The following is a 13,998-nucleotide window of genomic DNA, read 5'->3' on the forward strand; positions in this document are numbered from 1 at the left end:
CACTCTTATCCTTGTCCACCAGTACTTTAAAACTTACTGAATTGTGGTCACTGTTACCGAAATGCTCCCCTACTGAAACATCTACCACCTGGCCGGGCTCATTCCCCAATACCAGGTCCAGTACCGCCCCTTCCCTAGTTGGACTGTCTACATATTGTTTTAAGAAGCCCTCCTGGATGCTCCTTACAAACTGCGCCCCGTCTAAGCCCCTGGCACTAAGTGAGTCCCAGTCAATATTGGGGAAGTTGAAGTCTCCCATCACCACAACCCTGTTGTTTTTACTATTTTCCAAAATCTGTCTACCTATCTGCTCCTCTATCTCCCGCTGGCTGTTGGGAGGCCTGTAGTGTACCCCCAACATTGTGACTGCACCCTTCTTATTCCTGATCTCTACCCATATAGCCTCACTGCCCTCTGAGGTGTCCTCTCGCAGTACAGCTGTGATATTCTCCCGAACAAGTAGCGCAACTCCACCTCCCCTTTTACATCTCCCTCTATCCCACCTGAAACATCTAAATCCTGGAACGTTTAGCTGCCAATCCTGCCCTTCCCTCGACCAGGTCTCTGTAATGGCAACAACATCATAGTTCCAAGTACTAATCCAAGCTCTAAGTTCATCTGCCTTACCCGTAATACTCCTTGCATTAAAACATATGCACTTCAGGCCGCCAGACCCGCTGTGTTCAGCAACTTCTCCCTGTCTGCTCTGCCTCAGAGCCACACTGTCCCTATTCCCTAGTTCTCCCTCAATGCTCTCACCTTCTGACCTATTGCTCCCGTGCCCACCCCCCTGCCATACTAGTTTAAACCCTCCCGTGTGACACTAGCAAACCTCGCGGCCAGGATATTTATGCCTCTCCGGTTTAGATGCAACCCGTCCTTCTTATACAGGTCACACCTGCCCCGGAAGAGCTCCCAGTGGTCCAGATAATGGAAACCCTCCCTCCTACACCAGCTGTTTAGCCACGTGTTTAGCTGCTCTATCTTCCTATTTCTAGCCTCACTGGCACGTGGCACAGGGAGTAATCCCGAGATTGCAACCCTCGAGGTCCTGTCTTTTAACTTTCTGCCTAGCTCCCTGAACTCCTGCTGCAGGACCTCATGCCCCTTCCTGCCTATGTCGTTAGTACCAATATGTACAACGACCTCTGCCTGTTTGCCCTCCCCCTTCAGGATTCCCTCTACCCGCTCGGAGACATCCTGGACCCTGGCACCAGGGAGGCAACATACCATCCTGGACTCTCTTTCACGTCCACAGAAGTGCCTATCTGTGCCCCTGACTATAGAGTCCCCTATTACTATTACTCTTCTGCGCTTTGACCCTCCCTTCTGAACATCAGAGCCAGCCGTGGTGCCACTGCTCTGGCTGCTGCTGTTTTCCCCTGATAGGCTATCCCCCCCGACAGTATCCAAAGGGGTATATCTGTTCGAGAGGGGGACAACCACAGGGGATTCCTGCACTGACTGCCTGCCCTTTCTGGTGGTCACCCATTTCTCTGCCTGCACCTTGGGTGTGACCACATTTACATAACTGCGATCTATGACGCTTTCCGCCACCTGCATGCTCCTAAGTGCATCCAATTGCTGCTCCAACCGAACCATGCGGTCTATGAGGAGCTCCAGTTGGGTGCACTTTCTGCAGATGAAGCCATCCGGGACGCTGGAAGCCTCCCGGACCTGCCACATCTCACAGTCAGAGCACAGCACCCCTCTAACTGACATTGCGTCAATTAATTAAAATTAAAATTTGTCTTTTTTTAAAATATTTTTTTTTAAATTTCAAAGTTACTGTCAACTATCTGTTTCCTAGCACTAGATTTCTAATAGAAATGCGATAGCTAACTATAGTACTCTCCGTTCTCTGGCTTAGATATCCCTCTAAATTATAATTAAGTTATTATTTTTAATTAGTTACCAAATACTAGCCACTCTGGCCACAGCTTTTCTGTGATGTCACTTCAGTTTCCCCCCCGACACACACAATTTGAAAAAAGGTATAAAAGTAAAAATAAGTAAAAATCACTTACTTACCTTCTGAGTGTCTTAGATGTTCTCAGGTTCTCTCGCTGACAGAGACTGCTCCTCCACCTCCGAACCTTGACCTGCACAATGCTAATAATATAATAATAATATAATATGGCACTTACCTCACACCAATGGGTCTTATTATTAGGTTAGAGGAGGAGGGCGGGTGGGAGACACTACACGTGTAGTGTCTCGGGTTTCCTCTCCACCAGAATTTATTGGTTGTGGGGGGGGGACTTCCCAGAGGTCCGCGGGTCGAACTTCCGGTTCCCGCCTTATATAAAAACAAATAAAACAGAAAAGAAGAACAGACACGGGACCAGGTAAGTGGTTTTAAAGTCGCTACTCACCTCCCAGAAGGCCCCTGCGCACCGCTGCCGCCGAAATCCAAAGGGCTGCTCCTGTAAAGGTAAGTGGTTTTAAAGTCGCTACTCACCTCCCAGAAGGCCCCTGCGCACCGCTGCCGCCGAAATCCAAAGGGCTGCTCCTGTAAAGGTAAGTGGTTTTAAAGTCGCTACTCACCTCCCAGAAGGCCCCTGCGCACCGCTGCCGCCGAAATCCAAAGGGCTGCTCCTGTAAAGGTAAGTGGTTTTAAAGTCGCTACTCACCTCCCAGAAGGCCCCTGCGCACCGCTGCCGCCGAAATCCAAAGGGCTGCTCCTGTAAAGGTAAGTGGTTTTAAAGTCGCTACTCACCTCCCAGAAGGCCCCTGCGCACCGCTCATGCCATATCGTTCTGCCAGGAAGTCTAAAAGCGGTTGCCACCGCCTGAAGAACCCTTGTACCGACCCTCTCAAGGCGAATTTCACCCTCTCCAACTTAATAAACCCCACCATATCGCTGATCCAGGATTCCACGCTTCGGGGCCTCGCATCCTTCCACTGAAGAAGAATCCTTCGCCGGGCTACCAGGGTCGCAAAGGCCAGAATTCTGGCCTCTTTCGCCTCCTGCACTCCCGGCTCCTCTGCCACCCCAAATATTGCGCGCCCCCAGCCCGGTTTGACCCTGGATCCTACCACGCTCGACACCGTCCTCGCTACCCCCTTCCAAAATTCCTCCAACGCTGGGCATGCCCAGAACATATGGGTGTGGTTTGCTGGACTCCCTGAGCACCTAACACACCTGTCCTCACCCCCAAAAAACCCGCTCATCCTTGTCCCGGTCATATTGCCGAATACTCAGTGTCCTCTACTCTCGCTATCAGCGCCCTACTCAAAACAAAAAAGTCGATTCGGGAATAAGCCTTATGGACATGTGAGAAGAATGAAAATTCCCTAGTCCCCGGCCTTGCAAATCTCCAAGGGTCCACCCCTCCCATCTGGTCCATAAACCCCTTCAGCACTCTAGCCGCCGCCGGCTTCCTACCCGTCCTAGACCTGGAGCGATCCAGTGCCGAATCCAACACCGTGTTAAAGTCTCCCCCCATTATCAGGCCCCCCACTTCCAAGTCTGGGATCCGACCCAACATACGCCGCATAAAACCCGCATCGTCCCAGTTCGGGGCATACACATTGACCAGTACCACCCTCTCTCCCTGCAACTTACCATTATGTACCTACCGCCATTATCTGCCACAATGCTCTAAGCCTCAAATGGCACCTTCTTTCCCACCAAGATCGCCACCCCTCAATTTTTGGCATCTAGCCCCGAGTGAAACACCTGACCTACCCACCCTTTCCTCAATCTTACCTGGTCTGCCACCTTCAGGTGTGTCTCCTGAAGCATAACCACATCCGCCTTGAGCCCCTTCAGGTGCGCGAACACGCGGGCCTGTTTAACCGGCCCATTCAGTCCCCTTACATTCCAGGTTATTAGCCGGATCAGGGGGCTACCCGCCCCCCCTCCCCGGCCGACTAGCCATGACCCCTCCTCGGCCAGCCACCCGGCCCTCCTCTTCGCCACCTCCGCACTCCAGCAAGTTATAATCCTGTTATACAAAAAGATGTTATTTCTACTTCAGCATTTGGTGTCAACCTGTGTCGCACCTGGTTTTTATGTTGTGTTGGACAATATACTTACTGTACAGGTACATGTGAAGCATAGAGATTGAGACAAATGGAATGATATTTTGTCTCTCAGTGCTGTGCTGTTTAATTGAAGAAGCCATAAACAACTTGTGACATTTAATTATGTATTATAGTTCCTTGGTTCTTTCTTGGTAAACAGATCCAAAATATCATAAAGAATATTCTAACCATGTAAAAAAGTTTAGGAATTGTACAATTTAATAATCATGTCGTCACTTAATTTCATCTTTCTAATTGATTCATAACTAAAAAAGGACTGTTGTATGATGATAAACAGAATGCATATAGCAGATGGTGCAACTTGTTAATTTAACAAAGATAAATCTTGTAAAGCATTTAGATTTTTAAATGTTCAATTAGCTGTGACTGAATACTTACAAAATTTGTATTGTGTGTATCGGTGAATAAATGCTCATGTCAGATAGTCATTCACCTTTCATTGATTTCCTAGGATTTTAAGAATATCACTAAAAAGCGTGATGCATTAAAAACAGAACAGCTGACGCTCAAGGAAAATATAAATCAAAGTGCATGTAAATTCCAAGCCTGTCTGGAGAAAGAACACAGAAAAGAACAAGAGTTATTCGTGCTTCAGCAACAAATTGAAGAAAAACAAAATGAATTCACAGACCAGCAACGGGTAGGAGGACTGAGAAATAAATACATATCTAAATATTTAACATAGTCTGTGCAAATCAATTAATAACACTGTATCTCGTGGACGGCACAGTGGTTAGCACTGCTGCCTCACGGCGCCACAGTCCCAGGTTCGATCCCAGCCCTGGGTCTCTGTCCGTGTGGAGTTTGCACATTCTCCCCGTGTCTGCGTGGGTCTCACACACCCCACAACCCAAAAGATGTGCAGGGTAGGTGGATTGGTCACGCTAAATTGCCTCTTAATTGGATACTCTGAAATATAAATAAATAACACTGTATCTCAATGAAGAAATAATAAAAATCAGGTTCGTGGCAATAGAGGGCTTGACATTAACAACAGATTTTTAATGGATTTTTTTAAAAATAGGAACGGTTTTTAAAAATATTATTCATTTGTGGGATTTGTGCATCCTTGGCTAGCCAGCATTTATTGTCCATTCCTATTTGCCCTTGAGGAAATGGGAGTTAATTACCTTCTTGAAACGCTGTAGTCCATGTGGTGTTGGTACACCCACAGTGCTGTGCTGTTGAGTGTAGAGTTCCAGGATTTTGACGAGCAGCAATGACTTTCCTAGTCACTGGGTGTATGACTTGGAGGGAATCTTGCAAGTGCTATGGAGACGGACAAAAATATGGAAAACACAATCACTGCCCTTGGCCTGCTGGGTAATGGAATCATTGATTTTGATTTTTCTTGTGTGTTTCTATGTGTTGCATAATTTTTTTAAGTCCTCTTAATGAATTTCATCAATTTCCACCATGGTATTCGTCAAGAAGGCTGAAAGATGATTACCTCTTCCTCGTATGGTGTGGCTACTTTGCTCAATATTCTCCTTCACCCTCCCCACCCTCTCACTTCAGAATGATACCTAGCCTTTAAATACCCTCCCATTGTCTCAGATCAGAATTTTGACAGGCGGTTTTGAATATAAATCATTATCCTAAGGCACTATGGTGGAGTGGTAGCACATTGCGCCAAGTCAGTAAAGAAAGTTTTCTAGTAACTGCAGGATGACTTTACTGAGGTTTTTTCATTTAATCTGTTTAGTTGTTGCAGCGTATTGAGAAGGATATTCAATGTGAGGGGATGAAATTGGAACAATCTGCATCTAAGGTAAAGGCCCACCTCAAAGCTTTGGAAGCTGAGCTATCGGATAAGAGAGACAAATTTGAGCAGGCTGTTGTAAAAGTGAACTTGATGGAGGAACGATCAAGAAAACTGCAACGTGATGAGGAACAATGTATTATGCTGGAGGACCAGATTGCTTCTCTGAGTAAGTCTTGAATGCTGATTGTCACAGTGGCGTAGGCACCCCAGTGTGCTTGGAAGTTTATCTAATGAGTAGCAGAACTATATAGAGATGTCAGGTGAAGTTACCAATCTATTTTGATTTTCCTAATCTCAGGAAAAGGTGACATTAGAGCACTAAAATTGGCTTGCCAATTGAGATGGCAAAAGAAGAAAGCTGATATTGTGCTTTGTCCTGTGATAGAAATGGGGCAGCCATGAATGTTGGAGGACGCTAGGAGGAGACCTTCCTGTGAAATACCTCACAATTGACAGGACTAGTATGTGAGCACTGGCAAGTTAATGGGAACTGTCTGGCCCCTGCAAAATCAGGGCTTATCATGATTCAGGAAAATCCAGCGTATAAATGGAGTGCCGAGCAGTATTCTGTGGAATCTTGCCAGAATTTGAGTGCCTGACTCAGACTGAAAACTGGTGTGTAACTCTCCAGTCGGACTGACTAGTTTTCTCTCCAGATATTGCACCCCTTTGAGAGAATAAAATGAGTGAGTGTGGTTTACATCAAAACTCTGGCCATCATAGAGCCAGCAACCAGCTCCACAGAGATCGGGGCAGCCTCTTTAAAAGGCGTCCCAATCAGTGCTGGAGCCTAACAGCCCTCATCGCGGAGGTATGCAACTCGCGCTCTCTCTCTCTCTCTCTCTCTCTCTCTCTCTCTCCTTCCCCCCCCCCCCCCACATACACCACCTTGACAATCCTCGTCGGCATCCACCTCCCCCACCCCTGACATGCATCTGCAGCCTCTCTCTCTCCCCCCCCCCCCCCCCTTAGCGAAGCTGGAGTGATCGCCTTGACCTGTTGTGAACCTCACTTCGGCAGAGTATCAATATTAAGTGAGGAGGAACCATGTGGCTAATGAGGTTTAAATTGCTACAAATCTATTCAAATGAGGTTGACCCCCCCCCCCCCCCCCCCCCCCCCCCTGTGGGCATGAACCTTGAGATCACCAATGAGGGGCAGGGAAAATCAGGAAACATCTCTCCGGTGAGAATCGCATTTCTCGATTCTTGCGGGATTTCTTGCCCACGCCACCGTTCCCATACACGGCTAGTGCAGGCTCAAGATCACCCAAAGTTAAGACTAGAATTTGAGCAATTGCTTCCTAAACCAGGACAGAACGCATACTGTACCATGCCGACAAGCTACCTTTGAACTTTCTTTTCCCAATTAATAAAACACTTGATGATTTTATTTCCAGATTTATATCAGGAATTTTGTTCTGTTGTAGGACGTCAGCTCTCCAACCGAGAGCAAAAGCAGCAAGAAATGATAAACGAGCTTGCATTTTGTCATAAAGAGGTTGAGTTCTCAAAAAAAAATCTAACACATCTTCAGGAGCTGATTCATTCAGAGAGGAAAAAGGCAGAGAAGCAAGTTGCTGCTGTGAAAGAAGAGTCCAAAGTTCAAAGGGTTCAGTTGGAGAAGATCCTCAATGTAAGTTACTGTTGCCGTCCACCCAGCCATTTTCTCAGCCTTCATGACAGTTTAACTGAGCACAAAAAAGATGTGAAAGAGTAAGATTTAAATATGTGCTAATAAAGGAAAGATTTACAGCTACCGAATGGCCCGTATAGAGCGACAACCCCTCTGAGGTAATTTTTGACTTTGTATTATCAACACAGGAACAAAAATGTGAAAACAGCAGACTGCAGAAGGAATTATCTTCAATAGACCAGGCTGCGCAAGATAACCATGAACGTGCCAAACGCGTCATGACTGAGTTAAATGAGATGAGACAGGAATATTTTGAACTCAAGCAACAGGTACCCAACAAAACAAAACAGTGTTTTTCACAGTTAGCTGAAACAAAATAAATTGGTTCAACGCAAGAATTGTTTGTTTCAGATTTTATCCATTTATTCCTCCCATGTGGGTGTGTTCAATATTCAGAAGTTGAATTTGTCATAGAGAAGCAGTTTTACACTATTCACATTGTATGGACAGTTTTTCATAATGTTATCTGAATCCCTGAAGTGACATTACAGCACATTCTTTTAACCATGTGCTATTTCTATTTACATATAATCTGGAGTTTATTAGTGGAATAGAAATCACTGGCACACTGTATTTGACCTGATATGTTGAGTGTGATGCTTATAATCACAGAAGCTGAAGAGTAATGCAATGCCTGTGGTTAAAATATTTGGGATATAAAATCATTAACACCACTAAAAATGACTAGCAAGAATTTATTACCAGAACATTTTCAATTTGATTCATTTCCTGTATTATATTTGCTCTTTTGCACTGCTTCCTAAGGAAAGCATTCGAGGGAGTGTCAAGTGTGTAAGCAAGACCAAGAGTGATTCCCCACAGCAAATTCCTGATTTCAATGGGGACTACGAGTGGAGGTTAGATATTTCCAATGGGGAGTTAAAGAGAGTATCAGGTAGTATGGCACATGTTGAGAAGAGCAGAAGGGGCTTTGTAATCTTACTCATCATGAAGGAAGGCGAGCAGGATGTAAATAAGGGGCAATAAAAAAAGAGGCTGAAGAAAATAACTAATAATTTATAATTGGAAAACAAATTCTGATAGATTTCTGGACAGTTCATACTTCAACCGCTTCTCTCCTTAATATTTTAATGTTTCTTTAGGTGAGAAGTCAGGAACAAATGGAACAACAGCAGAAGGAGATAAAGGAAGCCCTAAGAACCCTTCGATCAGATGTCAAAGCTGAAATTAGCAGTAGTTTGAAAGATCTAGATCAGTCATATGTGGAAGCGAAGAATGATGTGGATACAACTTGGGAAGAGGAAATGACTCTTCAGAGTGAAACGGAAAGCTTAAAGGAAAATTTCCCCTTGGCAGCCAACGAAGGAACATACAAGGAGAGGTTAAACCTGACTAGATTCAATTTTAAGGTGATAATTCTTTGCAGTAGATTTAAATGTTCACATAAGTTATGGATTAATATTCTTGAATGCGCATAAGTCGAATGAACTCATGCTATAAGATTATATGATAAAATAACTACCAATGGTGTCATTAAAAGTCATCAATCTTGTCTGTGCACACATTATAACTCCCTACATCCATACAATGGAAAATGTTTATGTAAACTTGTCACATGTAACTTAATCCACTCTGAATGAAGATCTGCCAGCATTACCGTTGTGTGTGTGATACAGTGTGTGTTCTGAAGATTATTGGTTTGTAGAATGTCTCGCTACATGATATATGCATCAAAAGGAGCAGAAGGGTTTTGTTATTCGTTCATGTCCCGTGGACATCGCAGGCTGTGCCAGCATTTATTGCCCTTGAGAGGGGCAATTAAGAGTCAACCACATTGCTGTGCGTCTCGAGTCACATGTAGGCCAGACCAGGTAAGGAAAGCAGATTTCCCCTTCCCTAAAGGACATTAGTGAACCAGATGGGTTTTTACGACAATCGACAATGGTTTCATGGTCATCATTAGACATTTAATTCCAGATTTTTATTGAATTCAAATTTCACCATCTGCAGCGGTGAGATTTGAACCTGGGTGCCCAGAGCATTACTCTGGGCCTCTGGTTAACTAGTCCAGTGAAAATACCACTATGCCATCGCCTCCCTATCACCCAGTGAGGTTTTGAAAGTTTCTTTGCTTTTTCCAAAAGACTTTATTTGCAATAAGCTTGAAATTGACCTGTCAGAACTTTCATTTCAGGCAAGTCTGGCATTTATTTAAAATTTTGCAACCGACAGCTGTGAACAAGGGCATGTGTGACAGATTCCGGTTTCTTTGACTGTTAGAAAATAAAAGATTGTTTATAGAGCATGGATGCTAAAAATTCCATTTTAAATCCATGTCTACATTGAATTGTAGGTTTATGGAATGTTTTTAAATTTAGAACTTTTGAGGCTTTCATGAGAAAACTCTTAAATTATATGTGGAAATTATTGAAAACTGTCATAAAACTTACTAATATTACACTATTTTTCTACTTCTGGACTCCTATCTGTACTCCCGCTATCTGTATTCCTGCTATAAGCCAGGGAGCACACGTCAGGAAATTGTCTATTAATTATAAGAAGCATTGAGCGTATGCTTGTATGCAGGAATATAAAGATAGGAATCATTTTGCCAATGGGAAAAAGGAGAGTAGCTAGAGTTCCTGTGGGAAATGTGGAGGCTGCAGAGGGAGTGATGTCAAAGAACATTGCTTTTCATGCATCCTCTAGTGGAATATCATTCATGCAGTGTATGTTAAAAGGATTGTATTGTTCCTTTGCCGCAGGATGAACAATGGCGCGGAGAAGTGCTGAGAGAAAATCTACGACAACAGGAAGATCATCTCAAGGTTGGAAAAAGTGATTAATGTGAAATTACATTTATACAAATGTGACAGTCCTGCCTATATTTGTATGCAAAGACTCAGATTAGTTGTTGTATTCATTGCTATTTCCATTTCACCATTATTTAAAAACGAGCTATCAGAAATAATTGATATTTAACATAGGAACCTGTCGTAATGAGACATAGAATATGTGACGATGAATAATTCAATCCATAAGGATGACTGTAAATTTACTAAATCCCTAAATTTCTTGTGTAACTTTTAAAACACAAATTATTCCTGTTTTATACCTATTCCATTGACCATTATAAAGTATTTCTACATTAGCATTCCAATGCCAAAGAAGCTGTGACTCTAATAACCAGTTCAGCTCCTGCTTTATTTCATATTTTAAATAATTTGTGCAATTATGAAGCACATTCTCCTCTCAACAAGTGAAACAAGTTGGAACACTGGCACCATGACTTGAGAAAGTACAAATAACTAATCTAGCAGAACATCGGGATGTCTCTGGGTCGCGCGGTGACACAGTGGTTGGCACTGCTGCTTCACAGTGCCAGGGGCCCGCGTTCAAATCCAGCCTTGCGTGACAGTCTGCATGGAGTTTGCACATTCTCCCTGTGTCTGCGTGGGTTCCCTCCGGGCCATACACAGTCCAAAATTGTGCAGATTTGGTGGATTGGCCATGCTAATTGCCCCTAAGTATCCAGGGAGGAGGAGGTTAGGTTACGGAGGATAGGGCTGGTGGGCAGGGAGTGAGCCTTTGTAGGGTGCTCATTCAAAGGGTCGGTGCGTACTCGATAGGCCGAATGGCTCCCTGTACTGTAGGGATTCTATGAAAATACTAGTCCCACTCATTGTAATGAAATGGTGATTGTTCCTAGCTAAACACTAGGAGCTGAACTGTGAATTTTTTTAGCTTTCAAATTGCAGCATAGCATAGAGGAGGTGGTGGCACAGTGGTCTTGTCACTGGACTGATATTCCAGAGACCCCGGTTCGAATCCCACCACAGCAGATGGTGAAATTGAAACTCAATTGTCGTAAAAACCCATCTGGTTCACTAATGTCCTTTAGGAAATCTGTCGTCCTTACCTGATTTGGTGACTCCAGACCCACAACAATGTGGTTGACGCTTTGTCAGGGGCAATTAGGCAATAAATGCTGGCCCAGCCAGCGACATCCACATCTCATGAATGAATTTTAAAAATGTTAAAGATGTTAGAGTCAAGATTCCTAACTGCAGATTACCCAATCCGGACATCTACTGGTAAAGCTCTAAGCATGGTCAGAAAAATCTGAACAAATTTCAAAATCTTGCCAACATTTTATTTCTACCATTTTTTTTTTAATTGCTAAATTAACTGTTATATTTGTTGCGAGAGGATCATGATTTCCTCAAATAATAGGCCTCCAAACCTCTCCATGTGCCAATGTTTTGCTTTAAATTGCAGCATAGCATAGGGGAGGCGGTGGCATAAAGGAGAAACTTTAAATGCATAGCGAATAATAAAATTGTAACTTAGCTGAGGAATTCACATGATGTAATTGACCTTGCGAACAATGACTTTTCAATGAGTTGAAGATTGCAATTTTTCTTTTGTTTAGGCACAGATTCGTCAGTGCATGTCAAAGCAGGCCGAAACGCTTTGTAAACGAAAGCAGCAGACAGAGGGCAATCTGACCAGCCTTAAAAGACGGGTGGATGCACTGGATGAACTTGTTGCTTGTACTAGTGTAGACTCGTTTCATCAATACCAGTCTTCATTAAATCATGGGCGGAGCCAGGTGGGTTGTAAAATCTAGCAATTTAAAATGGGCAAACCAGCTAGAATTGTCTGTAACCGAAACTCTTAATTCCATGTTTCTCCCTGATACTCCCCTGGATACCTTCCTTGCCTCTTCTCCCCCCCCCCCCCCCCCCCCCACCTTGTTCCTCTCTGATCTGTGCGCTCCTGTCTGCCCTCATCGGTTCCCCTTCCCCCCTTTCTTCCTAATCACCAATGGCTTTGAACAGGTCTTGGACAGACTGATGAATAGCCCCCACGCTTAGTGGAAGTCCTCATCCGACTCTCGGATGGTGTACATGATCCTCTCCAGGTGGAGAAATTCTGACAGATCTGCCATCTAGTCTGCAGCTGTGGGTGGTGCTGTTAATCGCCAGCCGAGCAGGATTCTCTGGTGTGCGATTAAGGAAGCAAAAGCCAGGGCTCCGGCTCTCTTCCCCATTTGTAGTTCTGGCTGTTCCAAAACCCTGAAGACTGCCACCCTCACAACTTTGGATATCGCCTTGAAGAAGGCTGTCCAGAATCCGACAAGTCTTGGGCAGGTGCAGAACATGTAAGCGTGGTTGGCTGGGCCTCCCTGGCACCATTTGTCCTCCACCCCCGGGAAGAACCTGTTCTGGTTAGGTGTGCTCTGTGCACCACTTTAAACTGCATGAAGCTTAGCCTTGCATAGGAGGAGGTGGAGTTGGCCCTACCTAGTGCTTCGCTCCAGAGTCCCTCCCCTACTTCCGTCCAAGTGTGCCTTCCCATTTCTGTCTTGCCCCGTCTAATAGTGTTCTTGCCCTTTCTAGAAGTCATCCGTAAATGTCCTGACAGTTCCCCTTCTCCCTACTGTCTGCACCGAGTAGTTCCTCCAACACAGTATCAAGGCCGTAGGGTACCTTGTCGTCTCCTTGCAGAGAAAAGTTTTGATTTGTAGGTGCCAGAGCTCCTGTCCTTTCGGTAGCTCCAGCTCGTCCGTTAATTCATCTTGGGTTGCGAGTCTGTCCCCGATGTAAAAGTCCCTGACCGCTAGCGTCCCTCCGTCCTGTCTCCACTTCTTAAAGATGGCACCTAGCATGGCTGTTGGGAAATTGTGTCATCTCATTTGGTTCTATGTCCTCAATGTGGCTACCACCAATGGGCAGGATGTGTATTTTGCTGGGGAGGGATGGGAGCGCTACCATGGCGAGGGCTCAGAGGGTCGTTCCCTTGCAGGACTCCTCCAGCCTCGCCTATTCCATATTCGGTTGAAACCACCATTTTTGAATTTTCATGCACTTTATGCAAAAGTACTAGTGACCTTTGGCAGCATGGCGCTGAGGTCCCAGATTCGATCCTGGTTCTGGGTCACTGTCCGTGTGGAGTTTGCACATTCTCCCCGTGTTTGCGTGGGTTTCGCCCCCACAACTCAAAGATGTGCAGTGTAGGCCAATTGGCCACGCTAAATTGCCCCTTAATTGGGAAAAAAAATTGAATTGGGTACTCTAAATTTTTTTTTTTCATTATTAAAAGTACTAGTGACCGAACAAATGATCCTGTTGCCAAAGAGGCATTTTAAATGATTTCTACTACAGCGGTATTTTGGTTTGTATATTCATCGGCTTATACGTTTACATACTGTTTTGGGCCAGGGTTTAGAAAACTCCAAAGTATATTATGGAGTTCACCTGACCTACAACTGTTGTTGAATTTGGCTAGGATGAGCACAAGAGCCTGCCTTTCAGGTGTTATTCAACAGAGTTCTTCGGTGCTTTTAATCAAAAAACGAGCTTTATTCTACAAATTTAATTAGCATTTGTATAAACACACATTGTAAGAATTTTTATCAACCACAATCATAAAGACCCCACACAGCTACAGTAACTGTATAACCCTTAATGAATTCCCCCTTAACTGTTCCAATTCAATAACAAAATCCAAGTAAAACCAGAAAC

The 13,998-nt window shown here is 44.4% G+C and overlaps 1 protein-coding gene across 3 annotated transcripts in view; it reads left to right on the plus strand.

The window, feature by feature from the left end:
• Positions 1–13,998, plus strand: part of cntrl (centriolin) — a 202,457-nt gene that overhangs the window by 173,167 nt on the left and 15,292 nt on the right. For 2 of the 3 annotated variants that reach the window (XM_072488558.1, XM_072488559.1), the window contains 7 exons: positions 4,502–4,690; positions 5,756–5,981; positions 7,215–7,450; positions 7,639–7,779; positions 8,614–8,880; positions 10,237–10,299; positions 11,904–12,083. In XM_072488558.1, coding sequence (XP_072344659.1) covers positions 4,502–4,690; positions 5,756–5,981; positions 7,215–7,450; positions 7,639–7,779; positions 8,614–8,880; positions 10,237–10,299; positions 11,904–12,083 — 1,302 coding nt within the window. The remainder of the gene's footprint in view (positions 1–4,501; positions 4,691–5,755; positions 5,982–7,214; positions 7,451–7,638; positions 7,780–8,613; positions 8,881–10,236; positions 10,300–11,903; positions 12,084–13,998) is intronic. The other variant, XM_072488560.1, reaches the window with a different exon arrangement.

Source organism: Scyliorhinus torazame, chromosome 22 (genome assembly GCF_047496885.1).
Source record: "Scyliorhinus torazame isolate Kashiwa2021f chromosome 22, sScyTor2.1, whole genome shotgun sequence".
Taxonomy (NCBI): Eukaryota; Metazoa; Chordata; class Chondrichthyes; order Carcharhiniformes; family Scyliorhinidae; genus Scyliorhinus; species Scyliorhinus torazame.